The 12,816-nt window shown below is 47.9% G+C and overlaps 3 protein-coding genes across 3 annotated transcripts; 1 reads left to right on the top strand and 2 right to left on the bottom strand.

Annotated features, from left to right (window-relative positions):
* Window positions 1-2,159: 2,159 nt before the first annotated feature.
* Window positions 2,160-3,544, top strand: GGI43DRAFT_411123 (Golgi apparatus membrane protein TVP15). The gene is made up of 5 exons (XM_083206683.1): window positions 2,160-2,490; window positions 2,572-2,643; window positions 2,791-2,849; window positions 2,913-2,981; window positions 3,043-3,544. Exons 1-5 carry the CDS (start codon window positions 2,471-2,473, stop codon window positions 3,213-3,215), a joined length of 393 nt encoding a protein of 130 aa, XP_083058352.1. The 5' UTR covers window positions 2,160-2,470; the 3' UTR covers window positions 3,216-3,544.
* A 1,024-nt stretch (window positions 3,545-4,568) lies between these two features.
* Window positions 4,569-7,412, bottom strand: GGI43DRAFT_117961 (asparagine--tRNA ligase DED81). Its single transcript, XM_083199007.1, has 2 exons — window positions 5,383-7,412; window positions 4,569-5,304 (listed from the first exon to the last, which is right to left on the bottom strand). Exons 1-2 carry the CDS (start codon window positions 6,960-6,962, stop codon window positions 5,178-5,180), a joined length of 1,707 nt encoding a protein of 568 aa, XP_083058351.1. The 5' UTR covers window positions 6,963-7,412; the 3' UTR covers window positions 4,569-5,177.
* On the bottom strand, window positions 7,391-9,970 carry GGI43DRAFT_411119 (P-loop containing nucleoside triphosphate hydrolase protein). The gene has a single exon (XM_083206682.1). It carries the CDS (start codon window positions 9,839-9,841, stop codon window positions 7,535-7,537), a length of 2,307 nt encoding a protein of 768 aa, XP_083058350.1. The 5' UTR covers window positions 9,842-9,970; the 3' UTR covers window positions 7,391-7,534.
* Window positions 9,971-12,816: the final 2,846 nt, after the last annotated feature.

Below are 12,816 nucleotides of genomic sequence, written 5' to 3'. Positions count from 1 at the left end.
GATTCTGGCTGCATGCAGTTCCTGCCAATGGCCGTAGAGTCGACTGTGCGCTTGCTTGGACTCGAATATCAACCTGTGAGAGCTGTATAGACAAGCCCTAGCCGTCCCAATCCCTCAGAAGCTTCTCTTGCAGTGAATATTAACTTCACGACTAGCTCACTCCAGCATTATCATGGAGTACCCACTGATCTGCCCACAAGACGATCGGCCTATTTCTGTCGAGATTCCCGGAATTAAGCGCCTCCACCACAAGGCTCGTTCACCAAAAAAAAAAGCCACCTAGTGCCAAATGGGAACGACGAGCATGAAGCCATCGCAAGCGATCCCAAGCTGAGTTCACTAAAACAAAACGCAGGGAGGATTTCCCCTCGCGAAAACTTGAAGGGCCCGACACACCAGTGCCAAGCATCCCGTAGCGATGTGATTGGGAGTGTAGGCGATGGGGAGGGTGTATGGTGAGGTAGCTAAACTCGCCTTCGGTTACCATCCCTGTCGGCCTTTTGGTAGCTCTCTTTGCCATTTTTTCTCGTCCTGCATCTTCTTGAAGTACATGTACTTCGTATGATATGTGGCACTTTTGAGGGGTATTGGCAAATCACGGTGCCGGAGCACCAAGGCTCCCGACTGGCTTCGGAGAAATTCGTGGCCTCTCGGGACACGTGTAATGCTGTCCATCGTCTGGTTAAAGCAATGTGCATACCACGAGCAGCTCAGCGGCATATAAAGGATAGAAGCTGCCAGTGAGCGTCGAATAGTATCCTGCAAGGCGGCTGCCAGAGCTCCCGACTCACCGCTGTACCGTTTGCGGCGGACTGAAATACCTTTCCACGGCTGTTTCCCCGGGCTCATCTCCACTCCATGCATGCAGTTTCATGCAAGGCGTGTAATAGGAGGCTAAGTAGGCCAGACAGGCGGCCTCGTTCAACAGGACTGGACATGGACAAGGTGGTCGGTCGTAAAGCAAGGAGAGTCAAATACTACTCCAAGGAGCAGTCGGGCACAATGGCAGCTGGAAGGCATCCATTGCTCGTACTGTCACGCTTGCGTGAAACACCAATAGTATGCTGGATGCTCTCCGTCGCCTCACTCATGCGACTATCACTGTTGCTAGAGGTCGTAACCCCTGTTCTCTTGCCGCCCTGCTTGCCTTTGCAGAGGACTAGTGCGCGTAGGCTTCACCTTAGCTTGTCTCAGTTAACCAATTCCACCAGGCTACGTCTTTCGCTCTGAAAGTTCTCGGTCCTTTGGTTCTAAAATTATACCGGGTGGCGTCTTGAATGTCTCCGAGGATATTTGAAACTGTGCGTAGGACGATATAAGCCACTGTGATGAATAACCCAACTTACTCATACACTTCCCAGGGTAAAGAGATAGGCCTATGTCCAGGATGTGTCCGGACTCAGCAGTATTCGGTTATCAGCGTCGTACCGCTTTCATTCATCTCAATCCCATGAGTAAATGGGCATAATCATGGACTCATTTATACTTTTGAGGGCAATCATAGCTGTCCCGTGACAAATGTGCTTTGTAAGTAGCAGTGCAGTATGATAGATCATCTGCTTGCTCGGAGACTCTCGCATATTGTTGCCCCGATACCACGCGTTAGAGTGCGGGATTGAAGTACCGCCCTACTCTAGCTCTTGGCGACCGTTTTGGTTGCGGACATATGAACAAATGTGGTCTCCTAGATGGACTACTTAGTCTCTTGTGTCGTAGTAGACTCTCCTCTCTCTTTGTGGGTTACATTCTTTCCACGGGCGATCAGTCTTGTTCTCTTACAAGCAGCACTTGCTGCCCATCAGTAACCTGGAGCGCTTCTTTTCACCCCTAATTCGACAATCAGCTTTGCATTTATTTATTTAAAAAAAAGATGAAGTATTCTATACATACCATGTCATGATACAACGATATATTATCGACAGCGCGATTTTCACTTTTGTGAATGAAATACGCTTTGCAGGATGGAGATGGAACTTGGCACATTCTTGTATACAAAGCTTACTGTAAAAGAAGCCGTACTTTCCATGTAAAGGTGCCTGACCAATGTACCTCGGTACCTCTGCTCCGGCTGCTCCGACATTTTGGCGACCTTTTGCCGGCGTGCCCGCCCCAGTAAATACGTCACCTCACAGCCACAGCCTTGTGCGTTCGCAAGGGTAACAGCCAGCCACTCCGGGAGCTGTTTGAAAGCGATTGCGCAAGCCTCAAACATAACCAACTCATTTTCCTCCTCTGTTTCTCATGACACGCTCGTAGCTGATTTTCTTCGTCTTTCTTGCCTCTCTTCCTCCTCGTCTTCCTGCTCTTAGCCCCTGGATAGAGCTACTGCTTAGCTTCCACGTGCGACGATCCATCCCCCGCGACACTCAAAATCCACGCAGTGCGACGCTTCCGTCTCCCTCGAAACCTGTTCCTGCTCTTCCGCCCTCTCGAGATCGAATCTTAACGTTATTACCATCTATTCGTAACCATGGAGCTCTCCGATATCTTGTATGTCTTTGGTCTATCCGCATGATCTGCGCGGTGCAATTGAACCGGCTTTGCTAACCTTTGCGCCTCGGCGTGCTGCAGCCGCATTGTTAACTTGGTTGTGGCGGGTGTCACGGTTCTTGGTGGTGTTTTCCATATCTTCCCTATTGGACTGTAGGTTCGCCCTCGAAAGAACCCACGAATGCCATCTCTCGCGGACTGCAACTAGAAATACTGGCCACTATGGCGCTTGCTGGAGCTTTGCCATGCGGGGTTGGATATGAAGTCGGTGAATGCTGACTATTTATTCTTCAACTGTAGCCAGAACCTCATTATTGGCATCTACATGATTGTCTTTGGACTTGCTATTGCTCTACTGGGTATTACCTCCCGTTTTTATCCCTCTCCGCCAAGGCGCCACGTTATACTGACCACAGCTGCAGAATTCCAAGTTCCTCCCCAAGTTTCGAGATACGCCAACTTCCTCTTCTCATTCATTGGTCGTGGTGTTTGTATGTGACAATATCTAGCCCTTATTTCTTCTACTGGACGGCCTACTTACGAATTTGACAGTCTACATCCTCATCGGAGGCCTTCTCCTTGGCGACAAGGTCATTAGCAACATTGCTGGAGGCATCGTCGGTATTGCCGGTATTGGCTACGTTGGCCTCGAGTTTGTCCCCCTGATCGAACCCCCGAGCAGCATGCGAGAGGCCGACGGTGGCTGGGGCGCCGAGCAAGTCTAAATAGGCTTTGCCTGCCAGACATAGCCAGCTAGGAATAGCACAGCGGCGCCCAGAGAATAGCGGATAAAACCCTCTCAGCTGCGTAAGATACAATGTGGTATAAAGAGTCTGAGAGGGCGGCGTTATTCTTTCCTGGGCATTGAGAAAGGTACGGGGTTGGGAGAAGAGATGTCAAGGGTCATCATGGGATGCCATCTGAAGCGCGGGAAAGGAAGACTATAGGCGATATGCGTGTTACGGTGCGGCTCTAGAGGCTTGGTTTCGCTGGGTCCAAGTATTTCGTATTACAGTGGTTATCAAAATACAATACAATGCATCTTATGACAAAATTTGATTCAAATTCATTATAATTTCATTATTTGATAAGACTGCCGACCTTCGGCGCCTCCTATCAGCATCCTTCAATATCGTACAATATCATTCAGTGTCGTTCAACAATATCCAGCGTGCCAACCTTTTACTGTTTCTTCCAATTTCCAGCATCCTCCACCCCCTTAGAAATGCTATTCAGCCCACCCTCCACCCCTGTCCCAATATTACCCAGTGCATCTCCTAGAGGCCGGCCAGCATCACCAGTAACGCTGTTCACGGTGCCACCCAAGCCGCGTGTTGCTGCACCGGTGATTCCGCCGACAGTGCGGCCCAGGCCGCCGACCGTGTTGCCAAGGATGCCGGTGGCAAATTGCGCGGTGCCGGTGACCTGGTCGGTGACGTTGCCAGCGTTGCCCTTTTCGTCCTTGTTCATTGTTGTTTATTGGTGTTGTTTGATTTGTTATATATGATTGTATATGTATAAGGATTGTTTGAAGGTTGTGACTTGTAATACCAAGTTTTAGTTTGTAGTTAAGACAAAAGTCTCAGAAAGAGGAAGAGGGTAACCCAGATATTTATAGACAGAGAAGGTATATATGAGATATTCTTGAAAAAGCGTGGGCTTATATAAAGTCAGATCGCTGATCGACATCGTGGCGCATGACGTCAAGACCACGCTTGGAGGAGTGCTCCAATCCTGCCTCCGCTGTATGGCTGTTTTATGCACGATCTACTCTGCCATGACGTTTTTAGCGTCCTGAGGAACAAGATTTCTGGAGCTGTTTAATAACTGTATAATTGCTGGTTGGTTTGATGTGTCTGATGCTTGAAGCTAGGGGAGCTGTTTTGTTGGGGTGTTTGCCATTGGAATTTTTTTGCCTAGGCTGGCTGAGCTTGTAGGTTGTTAAAATGGGGGTTCAGAAGAGAATGAGTTGATTTCGTTACAAGGTGTCCTATTTGAGCAGTATCATAATTGCCATTAGGATATGAAGACAGGTACTGCCATCGCCTCCAACCCCAGCCTACAAATCGAACAAATAACTCAGCTCATCCAGACAGCAATTTATTATTGAATCGAATCTCAAGGCAAAATAGATAATAGGAACTGCATTTATTTTGATATCGAATAATGTGCGATTCTTTCATGCAATTTGCCTGGCATGTGATTGTGGCAAACATCTCTGCATCTAGTATCTTCAGCTAGACCGGCACACTCAATACAGCATTAAGCTTTACCCCAACCGATCTATTTCAAGAGCTGCCCCCAAGACATTATCTGTCACTTGACAAGTTTTTACTTTATGTTATTATTTTGCTTTATTTTTTGACATGTGATAGCTCAGTTTTCGACGCTCACTCTTAGATGTCCTGCATGTGAGCTTTATGCACGTCACGATCATCAAGGGGACCACTTGACGATCTTCCTTTATGAGGCAACAAATGCTAGAGCTCCAAGGGTCTCAATATGCAAAGTGACTATCACTAGCATGAATATCTCTATACACTTTAGCTCTTGTGCACATGTTATTTCTTTCATCTTTTTTAGTTGTATCCCGCAAACAGAAGCACTCCGATAATTGGCCTAAAAATAGCTTTTCTTTCATGTATTCTCGTGATCTAACAAAACATTCTAAACTCTTGACTTTATCTCTAAGGCTTGCAGCGGTGCATGTAACGAGGATACAAGCAGCAATCTCTAACAGTGTGCTGCTTGCAAAGCCAAGCAAGGAAACGCTCCAGTCCCAGGCCGTAGCCTCCGTGGGGAGAGCTGCCATACCTATTCAGGGGGGAAAAAGTCATCGTTAGCAATTGAAGTCGCAGATCTCTAGGAAAATTGAAGAATTGTGCAACTCACTTTCTCTGGTCAGTGTACCAGTAGTAGGCCTCGGGGTCAATGCCCTCGCGCTTGTAGGCGGCCATCAGCTCCTCGTAGTCGTCCATTCTCATGGAACCACCAACAATCTCACCAACACCGGGCATCAAACAGTCAACACTCTCGGTAACGCGGGCATCCTCGGGAGCTTTTGACATGTAGAAAGACTTGATCTCTGCGGGGAAGTGGGTGAGGAAGATGGGCCTGTTGATGATGTCGGTCATGCGGCGCTCCGCAGCTTCGGCGATATCGTCGCCAAAGGCATGGGGCTGGCCCTCCTCGTTGGGGATTTCGTGCTTCACAAGCCACTCAATGGCCTCGGAATACTTCATTCGCATAAATGGTCTCTCGGGCAGCTTGAACTCGGGGTTCATAGTCTTAATCTTATCAGCAACAACGGGGTCCGCCATAACCAGCTCGAGCACACGGCACATGATCTGCTCAATGTGTGACAGCAGGTCGTCAAAGGTAATGAAGTCAAGCTCAGCCTCAACGTGTGTGAATTCTGACAAGTGTCGTCGAGTCAGAGACTTTTCAGCTCGGAAAGACTTCTCGATACAGTAGACGTGGCCCATTGAGGGCAAGCAGGTCTCCAGGTATAGCTGAGAAGACTGTGTGAGGTAGGCATCTTCGCCATAGTAGTCAAACTTGAACAGAGTAGCACCACCTTCGACCTGAGTCTGGACGAGGGCCGGGGGGCTGACTTTGCGGAATCTGAGCTCCTTGTAGGCCTGGTTGAAGGCCCACTCGACAGCGTCGCGCACAATCATGACACCGGAAGCGACTTCACCTCGAAGTGTAAGGTGTCGTTGGTCGAGAAGCATGGCCTGTTCAGCGTCTGCCTGAACTCTGTTGGTAATAGCATCATCACCGCCAGGAGCCTTCCAGTGCTTTGGAATCTTAAAGAAGTCGGCGTGCAGCTCACGGTTGAGAGGAGCCCGGGCACCGGCGGGGACTTCCCGCATCTCTCCTAGAATCTCCATGGACGTCTCACGAGTAAGGGTAACGGCGTCGTAAGTCTTGGCCAGTTGACCTGAAATAACCACCTGCATGAAGCCATAGCCGTCTCTCAAAGTGATGAACATGACATCCTTCTGCTTGCGCTCGCGATGCACGCGACCAAAGACGCGCACACGGGTTCCCTTGCTCTCGGAGTCGTCCAGCTTACGCAGCGTGATGTGGTCGCCAACCTCGTCCAGTCCAATTCGAACAGCAGCGGGGAGGCTAGGATCTTCTGTGATAACGATGGCCTTGGCCGCTTCCAAAGCCTTGGCTCGCTCTTCCTCCTCCTTCTTTCGCCTGATGACCAGCTCCTGTTCCTTCGCCGCCTTCTTCTTCTGCACGTCAAAGTAGTTGACAGCCTTCTTCAAGGCCGCCTTTGCGACAGGCTTCCATTCCTTTGCGGCCTCATCTTCGGTGTTCTGGGATTTGCGAGTAAGATATTGAGCCTCTGCAGGGCGTTGCAGGTAGGCGAATTGCAGGGACTTGTAGGGCGATTCCTCAGTTCCGGTCTGGGAAACCTCGTCCTTGCCGATGTCTTCGTCGATATATATGGTCGCCATCTTGAGCGAATTGGCCGTGAGTCTCCCTGACAAAAGTTTCGCTTTGCAAGACTCAGGCAAGCGAGGATGCGGGGCAGCCTTTTGATCTCGCCGTTGAGTCACGAAGAAAATGGCCTGGCGCCCTTATCTGCTTATCACCCCGCCGGAAGTCGCAGTGTCGGCTGCTTGTTATCTCGCCCGACGTTAACCCGGAGCACCCTTTGCCTGAAGGAGAAGGTTATTAAGGGATATAATCAAGATGCCACATCTCTATCTGGGAGGTGCTGTTCTTCCATAGGCTATTCTATGGCTGCAAGGGGATTTATAGCAGTAAGGTGGTCGTTTGAATTTCAATCAGGTTCAATTTGCTGGGCAGCGATCTCGGACCTTCGTTTTGGCCTGCCCTGCATATCGACGAGTGTTTGAACTTAATTACGAGAAGGTTTCAGTTTGCAGTCATATTAAATGATTCATCTATTTTGGATGCCAAACAACAGTACTAGCAGGGCCGAGAGCGCTCCGATAGAGCTTATTTTCCAACTATGACTCTTAAACAATGAAAAAGAAAGAAAGGTAAGCACGTCTATCGCTGTCTATCCAATATTAAACTCGCTTGCTCCGGACATGAGCATCCTGCTCTTACGCATAAGCGCGTCTCTAGCTGGCTTCTGCTCAATCTTGGCAGCATCATCATCACTATCGTCATCCTTCTTGCCTCCCTTGACTGTTCTCCAATGTTCCTTCTTGCCCTTCTGTGCCTTTCTCTCTATACCGGCGCCAATGCCTCCCGGCGGGTCTCGTAATCCAAAGGCTTTTGCAATATGTCCCAAGTGCAGCTGAGTGATGTCGAAATGAACACGCTCCTCCTTGGTGTGTGTCGCATAAGCTCTGATGTGAGACTTGAAGCCATTTCTTGCTAATTCGAGTCGTTTGTTGTCGATGAGGAGGCGTTGTTCCAGGTGGAGTTGTAAAGTTTCGGCCTTATCATGATAAGTCTGCCCATCTTGAGGCTTAGCAGTCGTTTCAACCGGAAATTCTAGCTTGGCCATCAGACCTTTCTGGAGCACAGATTCATAAGATAATGACGAGGGTGATCCAGAGGCTTTAAGGAGCTCGATATAGCCTTCTTCTGCGCCGGGAAGCAGGAATATCGTTGCGTCACCAGAGCGTCCAGCTCGCGCTGTTCGTCCAATTCGGTGAATATGGTCATCAAAACTGAAAGCAGGATCGTACTCGATGACCAAATCAACGGAAGGGATATCAAGACCTCGCGACGAGACATCAGTGGTGATGAGAAGGGAAGGCGATTTACAAGCTGAGAATGATTTCAAGGTTGCTGTTCGAACTGGTTGTGATAGAGATCCGTGCATCCTGTGTAATACAACTTCAGGGCTTGCAGCAGACGTGATATAAGCTGCCTTGGCAACAGTCTTGGATACATTCTCCGAGTCTTTTGACTGTGTGTTTTTTGATGGCGTGTCTTTTGAAGGTGTCTCTTTTGATGGTGCGTCTTTTGATGGCGCGTCTTTTGATGCTGATTGGGGTGCTTCAGCGTTTTCGGGAATCTTCAAGAGTTCGTAGTGAAAGTCGACAGTGTGGGCACAAGACATGAAAATGATGGCTTTCATCGTGTGGCCACGGCGAGAAAACACAGATTTGAGATAAGCCATGAGCGTCACCAGTCTCAGCTTAGCAGGCACAATAATGTGTGACTGATGTAGTTGCGCCGGGGCCTTGTGAACCTGCTCTTCCTTCTTCTCATCCGCCGTCTCAGCACCCTTTTCCACAGCCAAGAAAGTAGCATCAGCAAGACTCATCTCGCCGAGCTTCTGTACATTCAGCTTCATTGTCGCAGAACATAGAACGGTAACCCTTCGGTCTGGAAGCGGCTCGAGAGATACCCCAGAGGCGAGAGTATTCGACACCTTCACTTGCTTGAGTGCGTCTATAGCTTTCTTCAGGTCCTCTTCGAATCCCAAATCCATTAGTCTATCACCCTCGTCAAGAATTAGCCACCTCACAGTGCCCAAGTTGAGAGCCTTTGTATTGTCGATATGATCCGCCAATCTTCCCGGGGTTGCAACTAAGAAGTTGATTCCCTTTCGAAGTCGGGCCTTCTCCGCCTTTTTGGACTCTCCTCCAGTAATTGCAGTAGAGACTAGCCAGGGGAAGGGCCTAATGAGCTGCTCTAGCACAGTATGTGTCTGCTTTGCAAGTTCGCGTGTTGGCGAGACTATGATAGCGAAAACGCCCGAGTCTCTGTGAATTTTCTCGCCGTTCCCACTCAGAAGGAGTACCCGATGTAGTATAGGAAGCAGATATGAAAACGTCTTTCCCGAACCCGTCTCGGCCTGGACAAAGGCATCTGAGCTGTTAGATAGCATGTGCGGAATTACTTTTTGCTGAATCGCCGTTGGACGCTCAAGATTCATCTTGGCGAGCGCCTCTACAAGTCGAGAAGAGATGGTTAACGATCCGAAATTCGCAACAGTCAGAAGCGGCGCATTTGTTGGCTCGGGTTCTTTCCATTCCTCCTCTTCGTCGAAAGATGTCTTTTGCTCAGGATTAAACGAAAATAGGCGGGAAACGACTTGACGATTCCCTGGAGGGCCTGCGTGTTTCTTCTGTCCCGGGGCGCCATGATCTGCAGTCTTCTTTCGCACAAGGTCCGAGCGATGGGGTAGTTCGCCTTCGATTCGTCGTCCTGATCCAAAGCCGTCAATTTTCTGTCGTTTTGCTGATCGCTGTTCGTCGTCGGCCGCAGCTGCTGGGCGCGATCCAAGCTTTGCGCTCTTCTCTGCTCGCTTCCTGTCCCTCCACGATCCACCTTTGAACTTGACTTGAGGCTTGAGCGGCCCGCCGCCCAGCTCAAAATTCATCAGCATTCCATCGTCGGCCATGGTGAAAGCAGTGTCTTTGCTATGGCAGTTGTCGGGTGGGGCTTTGGCCTTGACTTTTGACTTGGAACGGTGATCTCCAAAAAATAAAAGGCATTGGATTTTTTTCTTATCGATAACACATACGGAGTAGGAGGTAGTATTGCGGCAATGCGGTATCGCCTTTAGTATAGCGGAGCCAGCCAAAGCTGCATCTATTACACATGATTGGCTAGCTTACAAGCCACAAGCCTACATAGATGTGATCGCCATACAAACATGAAGCTCGTGTTTTAACAAGTATCTGGTCGAAGTTGAAGCTGTTTTCATTTTGACTCAAACTCGATTTACTGCGTGCTGAACACTGCGTATGTCAAAATAGATTATATGGCCCTTATCAGTTTGCGTCATGAGCACTGCACTGATGGCCACAGTGGCCGATAGGTGCTTCATCCGTTAAGACCTAACTGCATTACTCTCCTAATTTTACAAAACTACAAATCGCATAGCTTAGTAGAGAACTCCATACAACAACCGCAGGCTTTTTCTTCAAGAATTCACCCCCCTATTATTGCCTATCGAAAACCCGCTTCCACGTTCTTAAGAGGAGGCTAAAATTTACAATACTTTCAGCATTTGACAAGTAAATTAGGCTCTTATACAGAAGGTTAATGATTTACGCCACACTCGCCGGAAACACAGCTAAGATCCTCGCAACAAGAAGGATTAGAAGATCCTCCACATGCTGCGCCCTAAAACCCAATCTATCAGTATCCATGCCATTACCAAGAATACTATAGGCTTATAAACTTACCTCTTTCCCACAGCTTTCCTGAGCAAGAGCCATATTAGCCAGAATTGCGAGATTGAGGAGATTGAACTTCATGGTTCTCAAGTATAAAAATTTGGTAATATAATTAGGCGGATAGGTAAAGGGATAAAAAAAATTACTAATGGCAGAGATGGGAGTAGGCCTTTTATAGAAGACTTCAGTGCTGGAAGCTTATAAGCCTTTCTTATGAGACCTCCTGCCAGGGATTTCCCTACTCGGTGATTCCAACCATGTGTCTTACACATCAGCGAGTCGTTTAAAACTAAATCTAATAGATGACTATCTACATTTCAAGCGAGGCCTGATTTATACAAACCAAGTTCATGATATTCCAAATAGGAAACAAAGTATCATTGTGGATCAAGCTCATGGAGCGGGTGATTCACCTTGGCTTACTAAAACAGGGAGATCGAAAGGTCTCACACTCTACTCACACAAGCTCGGTATCATAATGGCGACAGCCCGGGCAATAATCCGAGTGGAAGATTTATAAGTAGAGGGCGGACGACTTCAAAATAAAGCTGACAGGTATTAAACTATAAAATAAAATATTTACAGAACCTATCATTACTGACCTCCCATCACATTCACCTTTATCGACACCATATCGGTAGCGGAAAGCCTAGGAAGCGTAATCGCATACATGCAGTTAAACCCAAAATAGCGAGGTCTGTTGGTGTCACTATTAACGTCATCTGATATACGTGGCTGAATCAAGTCGCCGATCAAGTGAAAGCGTCTTGGCCTATCTTCCTAAAGCATCCCGCTTACGCCTGTACTCTTAAGCGGGAGGAGATAATACTATTGAGACCAGTGTTGGGATAAGAATATATTAAGCTATTCAGAGATTCCAGCCCATTCACACCAGGGCGTGCAAGGACGGTCGCTTCTCTGAACATCAAAGTCCTCGCTTCACCAAAATTAGAAGTGGATATATATATCTAGTGACTCCCACCTGTAGAGGATAGAGGGAGGCATGGATTACGGCCCTAAGCTCGCAGCAACAAACTACTATAGTGCTAGCAGGAATCCTGCCAATAGGACCTGTGAGACCTCCACACTACCAAGTAAGAAATATAGTATGAGTAATAGCAAGAACAGCCGTCGATATATGTGCGATCCAGCAATCTTTGCCATGATCGGCGCATCCAAATATGAATTGAAGAAATAGAGTGTAACCACGGCCATCCTTCGCCTCGCATCCAGGCATCTTCACTAGCTCAATGAATAGAACATGGCTTAAAGGCGCCACTACATACTTTTTTGCTTCTGCAGGAGACAATCAGAACTAGAGTCTGTACGAAATATGGATAATGCATATTCTTTTATAATGTTAAAGTGGGGGCATCAAACCATCTTCTTGATGCCCTTCAATAATACTGGCTACCTATAGTTGAGGTTAAAAGTAAATACATGTATCCATGATATCATTAAATACTACCATTCAAAATGAGCAACCATAGAAGTGTTATCAGACTTGTTGTGATGCTACGGGCTTATATTAAATAGACCAAACTGTCTACTGAGTTAAGCTTAAGCCGTAATAAGGCGAATGCATACCATAGCGGCTTATAACTTCTCTGTGTTGCAATATCCTGTTGGTTTAATATACTCATTCTGCTTATACGGTATCCATACATTATTTTTATGATATAACTGTATATGCAAATAGTCTTAAATTGAATTCAGCTACTATTTTCATACAAGAGCATTCAGGACAGATTACATGTATTCCGTAGAGACTTGCATGTAGTTCGGGCTGGACATTCGTGGGGCCCGGAGCGCACAATAGCCCACCGAGCTGCTCGGAGATGGCAATCCTCGTCCGCTGCATCCGAGCTCCGGGTCGCTGATTAGTTCGGGGTATCTCCTTAAAACTACTGCCCGTATACGGGAATTGACGGGCTCGAGTCCACCCTTGTGACGCACATGCTATTAGCGCAGCTGAAGGATTGTCAGAAGAGGCGCCTTTGTTAGAGAAGCGGGTTCTTTCTAAGGGCCCTGTGGCACCGCTGAGGCGCTGGCAAGCCACTGACATTGAACTTTATTGACCACGAGTAAGTGCTAGTACGATACGACTACTGTACTGTACGAGACAGCAAAGGTTTCTTCTAGAAACAACTGGAGATGTCGAATGGACTGGCTATGCAAATAGTCTGCCATGATG

The sequence above is a fragment of the Trichoderma evansii genome (assembly GCF_050947405.1).
Source record: "Trichoderma evansii strain SZMC 28006 chromosome Unknown GGI43scaffold_17, whole genome shotgun sequence".
NCBI classification, from domain to species: Eukaryota; Fungi; Ascomycota; class Sordariomycetes; order Hypocreales; family Hypocreaceae; genus Trichoderma; species Trichoderma evansii.
Note: the sequence above shows the minus strand (reverse complement) of the source record. Positions and strands in the feature narration are given on the sequence as shown.

Coding starts and splice junctions, on each gene's coding strand:
- GGI43DRAFT_411123 (XM_083206683.1), top strand. CDS start 2,471: ATGGAGCTCTCCGATATCTT. Junction 2,491..2,571: donor ATGGAGCTCTCCGATATCTT/GTATGTCTTTGG, acceptor GGCGTGCTGCAG/CCGCATTGTTAACTTGGTTG. Junction 2,644..2,790: donor CATATCTTCCCTATTGGACT/GTAGGTTCGCCC, acceptor CTTCAACTGTAG/CCAGAACCTCATTATTGGCA.
- GGI43DRAFT_117961 (XM_083199007.1), bottom strand. CDS start 6,962: ATGGCGACCATATATATCGACGAAGACATCGGCAAGGACGAGGTTTCC. Junction 5,305..5,382: donor TGGTACACTGACCAGAGAAA/GTGAGTTGCACA, acceptor CCCCCTGAATAG/GTATGGCAGCTCTCCCCACG.
- GGI43DRAFT_411119 (XM_083206682.1), bottom strand. CDS start 9,841: ATGGCCGACGATGGAATGCTGATGAATTTTGAGCTGGGCGGCGGGCCG.